Source organism: Heteronotia binoei, chromosome 1 (assembly GCF_032191835.1).
Source record: "Heteronotia binoei isolate CCM8104 ecotype False Entrance Well chromosome 1, APGP_CSIRO_Hbin_v1, whole genome shotgun sequence".
Taxonomy (NCBI): Eukaryota; Metazoa; Chordata; class Lepidosauria; order Squamata; family Gekkonidae; genus Heteronotia; species Heteronotia binoei.
Genome location: NC_083223.1, coordinates 119245778 through 119260718, shown reverse-complemented (window position 1 = coordinate 119260718; position 14941 = coordinate 119245778). Strand labels below are relative to the sequence as shown.

The window sequence follows — 14941 nt, the reverse complement described above, 5'->3', positions numbered from 1 at the left end:
GATTGAACTCAGGTCATGAGCAGAGTTTAGGCTGCAGTACTGCAGTTTACCACTCTGTGCCACGGAGCTCCTAATCTGCGAATAAGGGCACTGTATATGAGTGGAACAGCTGGCTGGATAAACAGAATGGACACACACAGGTCTAATGTTGCAAATACTTGATAGCAGACTGTCAGGATGAGGTTAACAGCAAGCTAGCAGAGGAAGGAACGAGAGTGCCATTGTATCCTACACTAATCTCCTCCTGCAGGCTTATAACTACTTACATCACACGTTTTCTAGCTTTCCAACACTGAGCACTATTACCTGTGTCATCTGGGGCTCCTCTTTCACTAAACTTGACACCATCTAGAAATGGGCTAGTATTTCTGAATTAGTTTTATTGATTTTCCCTGTTTACTGATTAACTTATTGCCTATTAAATGTGTTAAAATATAATTTGATAATAAGTAAATAGCAAGTAGCCTACAGATTTTTAAAACACTCTTCATAAAATGAATCTTGTTGCTGTGCAAATAATCCATAAATATGGCTCTTGATTTTTAAAGGTGAGACTGGAGAAGTAGTTTTCAAGAAATAAGCCACTTTCATTTCCCCCTACTGTGCCCAGTATCATTTCAGCATTCCTGATATTCTCAATTTACATCCTACATTCAGTGGAATTATTAAGAAACTAAAGGAAAACACAAGATTTCAATTCTCAATTATACTTTTGTCTTACTGTGACAAATATTTAAGTGCTATGGATGCAAGCACTACTTTTTGATTGTTTGAATTTGAAATTTGGTCATGTTAAAAACTATCACAAAGATTTATTTTGTCTACATTGCTTTAAACCAATGTTACATTGTAACACACAAACAAGATATTTTCTTTTAAGGCACAACACATCATTATGCACGTTCTGTTTGCCAAATGTATAAAAGAGACAATAATTACTATATACCCTCCAATCCCACACACCCCCATAATTAAACAAATTGCATCCACTTTCAAAGTCAGCTGCTAATTAAAGTCACAGTAAATTATTTTCATCAATAATTTACACATATTACAGATCTAGACTGGATTGTCATTGTACAGTCTGAGTGCATTCCAATTCAAATTTTCTGGGTTAGGTAGACTAAAGTTTGATTCAAACCTCAGTGCTGAGAATATATCCCATAGTGAGGAATGTTTTGAATACCACCCTTGTTGATCAGAAAATGCATATAATTGCTTTCCCACTTTGAGTCCATTGCAAAAGCTGTTCACTCTGGCTAGGGCTCGTTCGGTGTGTACCAGCAACCTCCTTTCATAGTTTTTTAATCACCAGAAACATTGCTTACATAAGACCATATAAAGCATCCTTGTGTAGAATTAATGTTGTAATTCCATTCAGTGATCTGGATTCTTCATTTTGGAATTTTTGTTCCAAATATTTCTTTTCCTTCTTAAGACCATACATATGTGTAAAGCCAGAGGCATTGGATCACACATAAAAAATTCAGTGTACTTTGAAATATAAAAATAGTTGTCAGTTATGTGACACAGTTACAAATACTCTAATTCCAGCGCTTGGTGAAGAGCCAGCAGGTCCGAGTGACTAGATATCCTCCAGAAAGGCATATTGTGCTGTTGTTGTTAAGGGGCAGAAAAGAAAGTGAAGAGAAATGAAACAATATACAGGATACACAGTTAAGCTTGCTTTTTATTTACTTTAAGTATCATAGAATTATCCTGATTATTTCTTAAGAAGCAGACAAAAATCCAAATCAAAATAGATCTGAACATAAATGTTACAGCAACATGATCAAGTAACTGCTATTTATTTCGTATTAAGTGTGAAAAATGAAAAAAAAATGCTGTTGTTTATATGAGGTGGTCACTAATAGCAATTTACCAAGTGACAATTTCCAGTGTATTTTTGTGCTCATTTATAGAGATGGGCATGAACCAGCTCATGAACTAAAGTTCGTGATAATTTTGGCTGGCTCATGGTTCACAAACTGAAGTTTGTGGAAGGTCAACCAGCATGAACTTTCCATGAACTTTCAAGCAGTTTCTGGAGGTTTGTGCTGGTACACGAATGGATACATTTCCAGATGGTCTCCACTCAAACAAAATGGCTGATTCCGCACTCACCTTTCTCCGGGGCAGGCTTCCGTTTCTGGGTGGAGCAAACTGGCGATTTCGCACCAGTTGCTCCGCGCCACCATTTTGCACGGGGCAAACCTGCAATTTGCCCCGCTGCAGTGTAAACCTGTTTTTTCAGGTTTACATTGCAGCAGAGCAAATCGCGGGTTTGCCCCACACAAAATGGTGGCGTGGAGCAACTGGTGCAAAATCGCCAGCTTGCTCCATGCGGAAATGGAAGTCTGCCCCAGAGAAAGGTGAGTGCAGAATCAGCCAATGTTTACCAACCTTCAAAGAAACATGGGGCAGTGGAATTCTCTAGCCTTAGAAATACTCTTGCCTGTTTCAAACTAGTCATGTCAGTTTCAAGAGGGTTCCCTCCCCCTTTGCTGGCATTCCTCTGTGTTTCCCTTCCTATTTTCTTGCATAGAACTTGCAAAATCTCACATACACCCCCCTGACGGGATTTGTGACTCTGTGCTTGAGATCAGTCCTTTTAAGCATGCAATGCCAGTAACACTGGTTGTGCTGGGTTTAACCCCACCCCCTTGCTTGGATTTCTTGTGACCCTGCTTTGAGATCAGTCCTTATAAATGTGCTGTGCCACAGTGGCACTGGGCTCTGCTGGGCATTCTGCACACTGAACTGGTTGTGCTGAGCTTGAGAAAATGTTTCCCCCTACAGTTTGTACTGCAGGGATTCTCTAGTTTGACACTAGTCCACTTTTACTTGCATTGCTACAGTGGACCTGGGTTCTGCTGGGCTTTCTGTACACTGAACTGGTTGTGTTGGACTTGCAACCCCTCCCCCCACTTGCTTAGATTGTGATTGAGCTAGCATTGCCACAATTGCACTGAGTTCTGCTGGTCCCTAGTGCATTGCACTGGTTCTGCTGGGCTTGAACCCCTCTTGCTTAAAGTAGGAGTCTTGTTGAGTTGCCATTGTCTTGTTGAGTTGGCATTGCCACAGTGGCACTGGATTCTGCTGGGCTTGCAACAATTCCCCACCACCTTTAATTTCTACTGCAGAGATTCTCTGGAACATTGATTCAGTTCTACTGGGCTTCTATTGCTCTTGCTTTCTTGTTGTTTTCCCTCCTCTACTGGAAACAATGGGGGATGAGGGCACTTTCTTTGGAGGCCTAACTCAGACGTAAATCTAATCCTCACCAAACTTGGAGGGCAGGTAAAGGAGAGTCAACTGGCGATCCCCTGGGAGTTTGGTGTCTCTAGCACACTGAGGGGATCATTCTACTGTGTCATTAACTGGGTGCACCACAAACTGTCATGAACTATATTTTCCCAGTTTGTGCCCACCCCTACTAATTGCGGTGGGTGAGGGGTAGATTATAGGGAAAATTGCTGCAGGAAACTTCAATAGCTTCTAGCAGATTCAGCTTATACAGAATCTTCATATTCTAACAATAAGTTCCAAGAAGCCAATAGATAAGCATCTAGTGAATCTGTTCTTGCGCTTCCATTTAATTCCTGAATGAAAATGAAAATGTCCACTGCAAGTTATGTATTTGCATTACAGTCCACTCTTTTTTCATTGGAAGAGATGCAAAGATGTGGATATGCTTGCTGGTGCTTGTTATATTGGAGCAAACCATTAGAAGCCATTAAAGCTGTGCTCCTCATCAACTACTATTTAAATGTTCATGTAATCACATATTATTGCCCCACAGTGAAAAAAAAATGACTTTTATGAGATCAACACCCTTTTGTATGAATGTTAACAGGATTACCTGTGATTTAATACTCTTATAGTCAGTTCAGATCTATTTTGCATTAATTTATTCTTCCAAATCTGTTCATGCAAGTAACAGGTACAGTTAGAAGAGAGCATGCCAACTGTGAAGTACAGAAACCAACCACCTGTTTTTTGGAGCAGACTACACGTCAGTCCCAGCACCTGTACTGTATTTATTAAAAGAAACCATTTGGAATCTGCATTTTTTAAAAAGCTGCTGAACAGCAAAGGCAACAGTTACTACCTGATATTAAAAAGAGATACGGTCCTTACTGATCCAAAATCTAGGACTGTTTTGGATATTTTGGGTCAGGACCTTTTAACAAAGTCTTGCTGAGTATTATTCTGAAATGGTGACTGTGTTGGAGGTTTAAAAAAAAAAATAAGCTAATTTTCAAGGACATTGATTATTCAGCTATTACGAGTTCCATGCAATTGTTGCAAGTATTCAGGACAAAGTTCCTTGTAGTGGTCTGTCTATCAAATACAAATTGTGGAACATAAATGTCCCAAATGTCCTTTATGGACACAGTAGCTTCACAGTGCATACGATTCTCTTTGCCTACAAAATCTTTTGCATTTGGTGCATTGGAGGAGGATGACAGCTTTTGTGCATGCAAACAGATGTAAAGCTGCAACTTATCATGGAATTGAAACAATTTTTTTGTAACTAGCCTCTTTAAATAGTTTATAAATTTTGCTTTGTGACTGACTTTTTACATGCTTCACTTCAGTTTTCAACATTTATTCATTAAATTTTACTAAATCTTCTTATTTGATCACCTCTATCTAACCTGTAGATTTCATTTATTTGAAGTTATTAGCACTCTGAAAATCTCTCATCAATACACTTTGGATTTACCTGGGTATCATACAACTCACCATAAAGTATATGCTAGAATCCAAATGGTTTAATGTAGGTCTTATGTTGTTTGGCTTTCAGCATCTATCAATTTCAATCGTTTGCCAAAGTGCCATACTAACAGAAATGCAAACAGCGAAGCTTGCATCGATATCTACATATCACACCAACATTTCATGAGACAGGTTACCTTTTTTGCTGCCTGTTCTTCTTCTACACCATCCCCAATTACAACATACACTACTTTTCTGCCAAACCTTTGCATTATTCGTTCAAAGCAACTTTCTTTTCCTGGAAGATAAATGAGATAAAGAGTTCAGAGAGAAGTTACCTGATTAGCTGCATGCTCCTCATCCCGGCCATCTCCAATCACAACATAAGTTATGTTAGTGCCAAACCTGGACACTATACGCTCAAAACAGCTTTCTTTGCCTGAAAGACAATGCACTATTTATTCGAGCTATCAAAATAGTTAGCACAAAGACCTGCAAAGGGCTAGGAAATTACTGCAAAAGATTGTGGCAATCCACACACTAAGTATATGCAGCATTTGGCTTGTTTTCCAAGGTGGGGGGGAACTGAGGAAAGGAGACCAGATTGTTTGAAATTAATTAAGCAGATTTACTGGTACATATCTTTCAGAAATTGATGAAAAATTCTAGATTATTAAAGTTTGGTACAATAAGCCCTATCCAAGTGAAGATTAACTGAGGTTACACTAGATATAATGCATTAGTGCTATTCCTCTGTAATATATTGTTCCCCATATAATGATGAGGTTGTGTGTAAATCTTGATGCATAGGAAAGTAACCTTTTTAATGTGTCAGAAGTTCGTGCTCAAGGTCTTGTAAGGACAGCACAAAGTCTGATAAAAAAGGCAAAAACCATGTTCCAAAGGCAGGGCATTCAAAAAGAAGAATTCATTCACTTTCTGTGGTATGGGGTAGAGCAGACTCATCTTCTGGGAAAGGACCTCCTCTAGTCACAGGCAGGCTTTGGTGACTCCAGAGGGAAGGACTTCCTTCAACAATCCTTAGGTTGTCTCCTGGAAAAGCCCCTAATAGGAACAACTGTATACATTAATGAAACAATCCAACAGCCTTAAATTCCCCAAGCAGACAAAGAAAAGGGGTAGAGAGAAAAAGATGCCCCAATGGAATTTAAATTTCATAGAGCTGTTATCTTGCTAAGGTTGTCAGTATTATTGAAACCTTGGGGTATCGTCTGCAGAGATGGCCTGCGTAGATATTAACAGAAATTGATGAAAAATTCTAGATTATTAAAGTTTGGTACAATAAGCCCTATCCAAGTGAAGATTAACTGAGGTTACACTAGATATAATGCATTAGTGCTATTCCTCTGTAATATATTGTTCCCATATAATGATGAGGTTGTATGTAAATCTTGATGCATAGGAAAGTAATCTTTTTAATGTGTCAGAAGTTCGTGCTCAAGGTCTTGTAAGGACAGCACAAAGTCTGATAAAAAAGGCAAAAACCATGTTCCAAAGGCAGGGCATTCAAAAAGAAGAATTCATTCACTTTCTGTTAATATCTACGCAGGCCATCTCTGCAGACGATACCCCAAGGTTTCAATAATACTGACAACCTTAATACTGTTCTGTCTGAACAGATGTTTGTGAAAACTGCTAGCTGAGAAATAGACAGCTCTGAAGTTTCCATAAGCAAAACAAAGGGTTCCCCACATCCTGTAGGGTCCTTTGAAACTTAGTCCACTTACATGGGCCTAAATGGAAAAAGAATAGGACTCTCAGGTTTCCTTTGGGATCAGTATAACAGTTCCTGACTCCCCTAGATACTGAAATACTAGGAGCAGGAGTTGTTGATTAGGCAGACTCCAGGTCTTCTTAATCTTATGTAAGAGGCAAGCTTATTGTTTTATAAAACTGGTTCTTAGCCTATTTTATCATAGCTCTATATGGTAGACTCATGGATTACTCTCATTAAGTGTATATAAAAAGCTATGGTTGAAGGCAGGAAGGTTGCTGGTCTACAGTTACATAGCAAGATAATGGTCAAATGAAAAACTGAGATGGCAACTGATCAGATCATAACTTATGTTCTTAGTCATCCTGATGCACCAGATGTCTTGTATCCTGTGATCCTTGACACTTCCAAAACATAACCTTTAACTATGGACCCTAAAACTCTCTGCTGGAAATCTCTGCACTAGACCAAAGGTAAAACCAAAACCCAGGTGAAGGCCAGCTCCTCCTGTGTATAATGGAGGACTACTATTCCCCTCCACTGTAAACTGAAGGGGGGGGGACCCACACACGAAGCTGAGTCATACTGCAGGTCTACCAAAGGTGTAGCATTGTACATCCCTGACTGATGGAAACTCTTAAAGGCTCAGACAAAATTCTTGACATTCGCTACTTGTTTTTAAGGCATGCAGGCTGAGAGTGATTGTCTCAAGGACACTTCGAATGCCCCCAAAGCTGAATGAGGATCCTGGGACTACTAGCTGTAAACCGCTAGTAGGTCTTTTACATTCAGGAATAAGCTCTGTCAAGAAGCAGTTGCCCCTCTTGTTGGGAGATACAAGCAGGCTAATAGTTTCTAAAGATCTCAGGAATGCTTTGTAACTTGAGGAGGGCAGACTGCTTGTTGCATGATTCCACCAGGAGAGAAACATGGGAATCTATCCCAAGGCACATTGTGTCTTTACAACAGAAGCCAGCTGGAAAGATGGCAAAGCTTGAAATCACGTACTAACTTTGAAGCTATGAATTCTTAAGAAAACAAGGCTTTACAGAGGAGAGCATACCAGCTCAAAGCAGGTGACTCTAGGGAACACCTATGGGAACTCTGAATTTCTAGAGAGTCATCTGACACCAACGAACAGACTAATTAGCAGTCGGGGAATACCTCTAGAGCACAGAGAAAGCAGGGAGAGCCAAAGAGTTAATTTTCTTCAAAAAAAATTCTTCAAAGCATCATTACTTCCAACAAGGAAACTAGGAAAGGCCTCTCCAGCTATCTGCACTCTCCAGCAATCTGCACTCCCCAAGCCTCTATAATCAGGGTTTGGGAGAGAAAGAACCAGCTGGCTGATGGTTTTTTGGTGTCCTAGGCAAACTGAGTTCGGACTCCTCTCATTTAATCAAGAAAAAAAAAAAATTCTAGGATGAATGGTATTTTTTGTTTACTTGGCATTTGAAATTAACAGTGTAAAAATAAAAGATGATTTTTAAAAACTTTTCATTAATCTTAATATTGGGCAGAGGATTATATGCAAAGGACTCCCACCCCCACTCTGCCTCAGGAACAAATGCAGAGTAAAAGAAAGACTTCATGGAGACCCAGAGAAGACTGGGTATCCCTCAACCCTGACCCAGAAATGCATAAATACATTTGCTAGGGATGTCATTCTAAGAAACACAAAAAAGGACGCAATTGCTTCTCCTTCCCTTCCTCACATCGGCTTTCACACATGTGCTTTCCTGCAGCAAGCAGGATCCTTTTACAAGCGGTTCCTGCTTGCCACAGAAAAGTGACACACCAGCTTGCAGCTCCGTGGCAGCTTGTGTAAAAACCGTGAGAAGTGCCGGGGACAAAAGGGTTCTCCACCCAGAACAAGCCCTAGTGTGAAATTGGTCTGAGTGCTTTGTGCTTTGCCTTCCCTGTACCCCTAGTGGCTGTTTTAGAAAAAAATATCAAATGCATTCAGTGAATGCAGCATGATGCTGGCTTTAGGGGCCCTCCAGATGACTTTGGCCTTCTGAATTTTGTTCCCTCATGGCAGCCCCGGAGGGAAGCCATTCCCTTCTGCTCACCAAAAGCCAAATGACCAAAGGAAGTGCTTTCCCAGAAGTTAACACTACTATACCTTGCCATTGGAGAACAGCGCAGATACATGTTGAAGGACTTGAGATGAACTTCATACTGACCGTCAGGGACATGTTTCAATACTACCTGCCCATTACTGAAGCCTTTCCCACATTAACATTTCAACAGCTATCATGAACACAAAGTATTCTTTACCAGAAACTCTAGCTACTTTTAACTTTGAGATTTCTGAAGCTCACAACTCCAATGAAGTTTGAACCAAACTTCAGACAGCAATATCTCTAGAAGAAATTTTCTGAATAAGTGAAAATACCAAATAATTTTGATAGTCTGCCACAGTGTTCATCGAACATGCTAATTATGTCCATTACCAATTAATTTTGGTCTTTTGACTCTTCATACATATTTCTGACAATTTATAGCCCAACCTATAGTCTTCTATTATCAGAAGGGTCTGAAACCCAACCATAAAACAGAACAAACTTAAAAAGTCTACTTTTCTTACCTATTTTGGTTGCACTATAAATATTTTCAATAGGAAAACATCCTCCTAGACTATACAGCAGGACTTTTGCAAGAGCTGGTATAAGCTGGGTTGTTGTTACTAAGACATTTACACAGTTACTCCTATAGGGAAAAACAGAGAGTAAATCTATGTAATGATAAAGTATTTCTTTAAAACAAATTGGCTGTGTGCATGATGCTATTTATTAATCCAAATCTCATCCATCAGTAAAATATGTATTCTGATATCAAATCTTAATCCAGTTTCTAAGCACTGGCTACATGGACTCCATCCTCAGGCCTTATGCAATTGGTACCCAACTGACTTTCTAAAGAAACTTCAGCATATCAACAGTCTTCAACAATTATGGACAAAGATATCAACATTCAATACAAAGACAAGCTGCAAACAGGGGAACCAGTTCTGACCTCTGGTGTCTGCTACCACACTATCGACTACATTGACTCTGTGGCCTACACAGAGTTTGGGTAGAATCTTACAGTATCACATCAACTTGATGGTATAATTTTGGGATTTGTGTGATGTCATGTCATTGTCACAGCATCTATTTCCTCCCTATTTGCAAGTCTCTGCCCCCTAAATCTTTCAGCAGTTGCCATTGCTTAGCTGACAACCCTAATTACAAGCCAGTGAAAACACTCCCTCCTAAACATTGCAGCAGAACTATTTACCAAACTTTGCTTGCTTATTTGTCCTCACCCACAACTATTTTGAGTTTAGTAACAGTCTTTATTTTAAAAGTAATGGCACAACAATGTGCATCTCCATGGCACCATAGTATGTAAACATTTTTGTGGCTAGCTTAGAGCAGTGCTTCTTCAACTCTTGACCTATACCTATGATCTATTGATGAGATTTTCATCATCTGGACATGAGAAACAGAAGCTCTTGAGAGGTTCCATTGGGACATCAACAATTTCCACCCAACATCAACCTCACCATGGACCAATCCACACAAGTACAGTTCCTAGACACTACTGTGTAACTATGTGATGGATACATAAGCTTTTTGCCAACAACCATGGACTACCTAATAGAGATACAAACCCAGGAATCAAACATTGCAACATATCTAGATGCTAAGTTTGTCCCCATGTACACTCTTGCAATACTGTTAGGGTCCATTTGGGGCACATTAAGTTACACATTATCCAATTTAATATATGTCATCATGTGCCAACAATGCCCTTCTGCTATCTACATTGGACAAACATGTCGGTCTATGCAGGAGAGAATCAATGAATACTAATCAGACATAGAAAACTACAACATCCAGAAATCAACTAATCAGACATACAAAACTACAACATCCAGAAACCAGGTTAATCTCCCTGGACAAACTTTCACAGACCTTAATGTTTAAATATTTTATTTTTTCAGATTTTTTTTTTAATTTCCATACATACCCAAATCCTACTGAAATCAATTAATGTTACTAATTTCAAGATTACAACTTTGGTACCTTCCAGGACTACATGCTAAATGGAAAGTCAGACTTACTTCAATTTGGTTAGGCTGAAGGTTTTTAAAAATATATTAAGAAAGCCCTAGGCTAATATCTTAACTTAGAAGATCCCTTGGTCTTCCACATCACCTTTGCCTTGTTCTGAAGGCTATTTTGCTGTACATTAATCAATCATCCACTCACCGTGTGCTGATAATTGATAATGATTTAAGTGCATTTGTCAGCCAGGAGTCAGTGAGGGCTTCAATCTCTGCTCTTAACTGTAGCCATGCATCTCTTTTTGTAGGGCCAAGAAGTCCTGATTAAAAAAAAAGGAAAATAAGCATTTTAAAAAATGTATTCTTCTCTAGCAGGAAAGTTTAGATTTTTCCATCACACAATAGTTTGAAACAATTAACTGAAATTCATCCATGGAAATAAGCCATATTTAGCTAATTCACTTACTTACCAAAGCAAAATTTGAGCAGACCATATAAAAACACTTCAAATAAGAATGTAATGTAGGCAAATCATGAGAAGACGACTCACTAGAAAAGACAATAATGCTAGGAAAAATTAAAAGCAGTAGGAAAAGAGGAACACCCAGCATGAGATGGGAGGACTCAGTCAAGTAAGCCATTGCCTTCAGTTTGTTGACATGAGCAAGGCTGTAAATGAGAGGATAATTTTGGAGGTTGTAAATGCATAGGGTCACCATGACTTGGAACCAACTTGATGGCACATAACACACATAGTGGGCAGGGATAGATTTTTCTGTCTTTTTTTTTTTGTATCCTTAAGCTTCAGCTACAACTTTTTTTGAGAAAGGAAGATGAAAGAAGCACATGCCAGCTGCTTGTGCAAAAGCAAGAAACACCAAAGGTGGCTTTAGGACCTCTTTTGAAATCATTGTGGTTCAATGAAACCATACTGATAATGTCTACAATTGTTGCATATTACATTATTAAGAAGGCTACATAAACTCAGATTTCACATGTGGAGAGTTTGAATAACATTTCTGTTTGTCTAAGAGAGATCTCTGCAGAATATGTTTGAGACTTCTCTTGTTCAAAATATGATGGCTAGGTTGTTAACAGAAACTGTTCTAAATAAGCAATCGTATTAAGCTTGTCCCAGTTCAAAGTGCTGGTTTTGATCTAAGCAGTCTGAGACCATGGCACTTGGATTCGCTTGAATGAATCTACTACCACCCTAAGATCTTATACAGAAGCGCTTCTGTGGGCATTCCCACCTTCTCAGATTAAGTGGGTTGTCCAGTGTTCCCTCTAAGATGAGTTAATGTGAGGTAGCTCACAGATTTTTAGCCTCCAGCTCACACATTTTTGTCTGAGCTCAGGAAGGATGACCCCAGAGCACACTAATTTATGCAGTAGCTCACAACTTTAATGCCGGTAGCTCACGAGACTCTGCAGCTTAGAGGGAACATTGGTTGTGACCAAGTAAAGGGTGTTATCTTATACCCCATTATAGAACTCTCTTTTGAGAGAGATTTGCTGGGTGCCTTCTTTGTTGTCTTTTAGCAGCAGGCATTGTTTGTTGTTTTTGCCTATTTTTTTTTGTGTGTGCGTAGGGGGGGGGGAGATTATGAGTTTTATTCTTCCCACTCCTCGTCCCCTTTTCCATTGTTGCCCACCCTTGGGGCTAGCAGGCTGAACGTTGGTACATAAAGAAGGTTTACAATCTTAAGAAACAAAGCTTTCTGCTTTCCTTATACCACTTCTCTGAATTTCAAAATGTTAAGACACAGAGCTGAACTGCATACTTACAGCCATCATGGCCAGCATGGTGTAGTGGTTAAGAGTGGCGGACAGTTCTCTCAGAACTCTCTTAGCCCCACCTACCTCACAGGGTAGTTGTGGGGAGAAGAAGGGAAGGAGACTGTAAGCTGCTTTGAGGCTCCTTAGGGTAGAGAAAAGCAGGCTATAAAAACCGACTCTTCTTTTTCATCATGAATGCAGTCATATTTGGAAGGTAAAATTTTAGACGGCAGGTGAAGATTCATGTTTGAATACTCCTAACACAAAAAAATAATATCCCTCCTCTCTGTACACAAAATTACCATATCAGGGAAACTAGTCTCTGACATACTGGCTTTCCCAGGAAGAGAGTTTTTTGTGTGTGAAAGAATCGAGACATGTTCCTGTGTATCAAAAGCTCTACTAAAGTGTAGTTGAGAATGCACAGCTGAGTTTTACTTTTTACCAGTATTAAAACTTTGATGTAATATAGCAGTTTCCTTACTTGGGACACATTAAAATGTTTTTAAAAATGGGTTTCTCAATTTTTTTTGAATCAGCACAATACTAAAGCAACAAAAGATTCAGACCGCTTTCAACAATAATGTGAAATTTAAGACTTTACTTTTATCAAGAGGGTTATAATTTGCTGAGGAAGTGGCTGGTGTCTTTCAGTAATAAAACACTTACCTCCTACATTGTTCTTGTAAGTATTATACAATTCTTTCACTCTTCTGTAACGGAATGCCAGCTTCCTCATCCAGTCTACTCCTCCTCTTACACCTGTTGGCAGACAAAGGTTTGCACTACTTGCAGCTGCATGGAAGCCATCAGTTGCAAAACTGTAGGTACTGCAAACACCCAAAATATGTAACAGTGAATACTTTTTCTTCCTACAAAATAAAACTTATTTTTATATTTTTGTTAATTTTGCTTTAAAAAGGCATGGCTCACCTTAGGTCTTGTCCATTGTCATCTGACGAAACATCATCTATATGTACTTGATCACATTCCTGTTGAAAGAGCCTTTGTTTAATTTTTTTAAATCTGTTTTTTAATATTTACATGTTTTGGTTATGCTTCAAAGACATAGCTTTTCTAAATGCTGAGTTGCATTTGTGCCACCAGAAGATGGCAGAATCGGCATACTGAAGTCCAATAAGCAAGGCCATCAGTCTTTTAACTCATTCCAGTGGGATAGCCATGTTAGTCTGGTGCAGTGAAAGTAAACAGGAGTCCTGCAGTATTTTAAGACTAATAGATTTATTGCAGCGTAGTCCATTTTCATCAGACACATCTGATGAACATGCTGTAAGACTATTCCATTCTTAACAGAATCAGTTTTGACCTCCTTCCAAACTGAGGTACTCCTGAGCATATTATCACTGAACTTAGAAGCTCTAACTCGCTGCGACTGTAAGGATCAATTTCTTCCTGACCAATTACATAGATTTTTAAATGATCCTTTCTCTCACATGGAGATCTAGTTCATTCCAAGCAATCCACCTGCCAACCACTTCAATGCTTAAAATAGCTGCTTGAACTGCATATAGAATGGTGAGACTATTGCTGTTTACAGTAAGGTATGTTACGCATGTGATGTTACTGACTTTTTGAAATTTTGAATGGCTTAGTCTTTTTGCAATTCATTCACTTTTTAGAGAAATAGCTGTGTTTACCACAAATAAAGCTGCATAAATGTAGAGCAATCTCAGTCAACCAGTTCAGACTAGATTTCTGCCCCATCTTACATGGTTGTATCTCTAGTGCCAATCTAATACCACAACTATGCAACCACAAATTTGAATTAAATACTTATATTCAACATATTTGTATTGAAATTGTAATATTTAGAAGTTATGGGGAAAAGTACGTACAAAAAATACCTTAACAATGAGTGTACTCGCACTAAATAACGATTTGCAACTGGATTTTTACTGTGTATGAAAAGCAAAATCCACTTGCAAACAGTCACCATGTGAAAGCGCCCAATATATGTTGTGCATGTGTGACCTTGTCCTTGCATAACATTTTTCTCATTCAGATCTACCCTTCCAGTTGGGAGTTCCAAATGCCTCCATTCTTGGGAGCCATGGGGATAGGGGGTGGGAGCTAGGAAATGTCTTGGAAGAAGCTGCAGACAGGGGAAAAAGCTAAGCATTCAATTTCTTTCTGTGTTTTTTTAAAGTGCTATTGAGATTTGTTACATATTTGGTCAGGCTCAACTCCTGACTTTCTAATTGTTGTGTACGTGGACTAAGGTTATGCAGAATGAATGGCGTTCCTGCCTGGCTCATTGGAGCCTACGGACTGAGCTTGGGGACTTAGGAACAATGGGCAGTAGGATCCAAATCCCTGCTGCCCTGCTCCAATCAGAAGGCCCCTTCTGGTTTGAATAATCCCAATGGCGTCCTAGCATGGGAGCCTTGATGTGTATATAGTTAGCTCCGTTGGCCCAGTCTTCATTCTTCTAGTTCAGCCGTTACCTTGCTGTGACTAATAAAGCGAGCTATGATCACTGCAATCTCGTCTACTCCTTGCGTTGAACCCACTATATTATACTAATGAACTAATGAGACATGGGAATGAAAATACAGGTATAAAGACAGGAGGAAGTTGAGTGGACAGACAAGTGATAGTCACCTCCATACTTTGTATTCAATATTTGCTTA

At 39.2% G+C, this 14941-nt stretch overlaps 1 protein-coding gene across 10 annotated transcripts in view; it reads right to left on the bottom strand.

Moving 5' to 3' along the window:
- Positions 1 to 710: 710 nt before the first annotated feature.
- EYA4 (EYA transcriptional coactivator and phosphatase 4) overlaps positions 711 to 14941 on the bottom strand; it is a 247795-nt gene continuing 233564 nt past the window's right edge. For 9 of the 10 annotated variants that reach the window (XM_060239663.1, XM_060239706.1, XM_060239645.1 and 6 more), the window contains 6 exons: positions 13224 to 13282; positions 12960 to 13120; positions 10717 to 10831; positions 9048 to 9169; positions 4920 to 5020; positions 711 to 1614 (listed from right to left, as the gene is read on the bottom strand). In XM_060239663.1, the coding sequence (XP_060095646.1) occupies positions 1534 to 1614; positions 4920 to 5020; positions 9048 to 9169; positions 10717 to 10831; positions 12960 to 13120; positions 13224 to 13282 (639 nt within the window). In that variant the 3' untranslated portion in view covers positions 711 to 1533. Of the gene's footprint in view, positions 1615 to 4919; positions 5021 to 5060; positions 5162 to 9047; positions 9170 to 10716; positions 10832 to 12959; positions 13121 to 13223; positions 13283 to 14941 lie in introns of all 10 variants that reach the window. The other variant, XM_060239698.1, reaches the window with a different exon arrangement.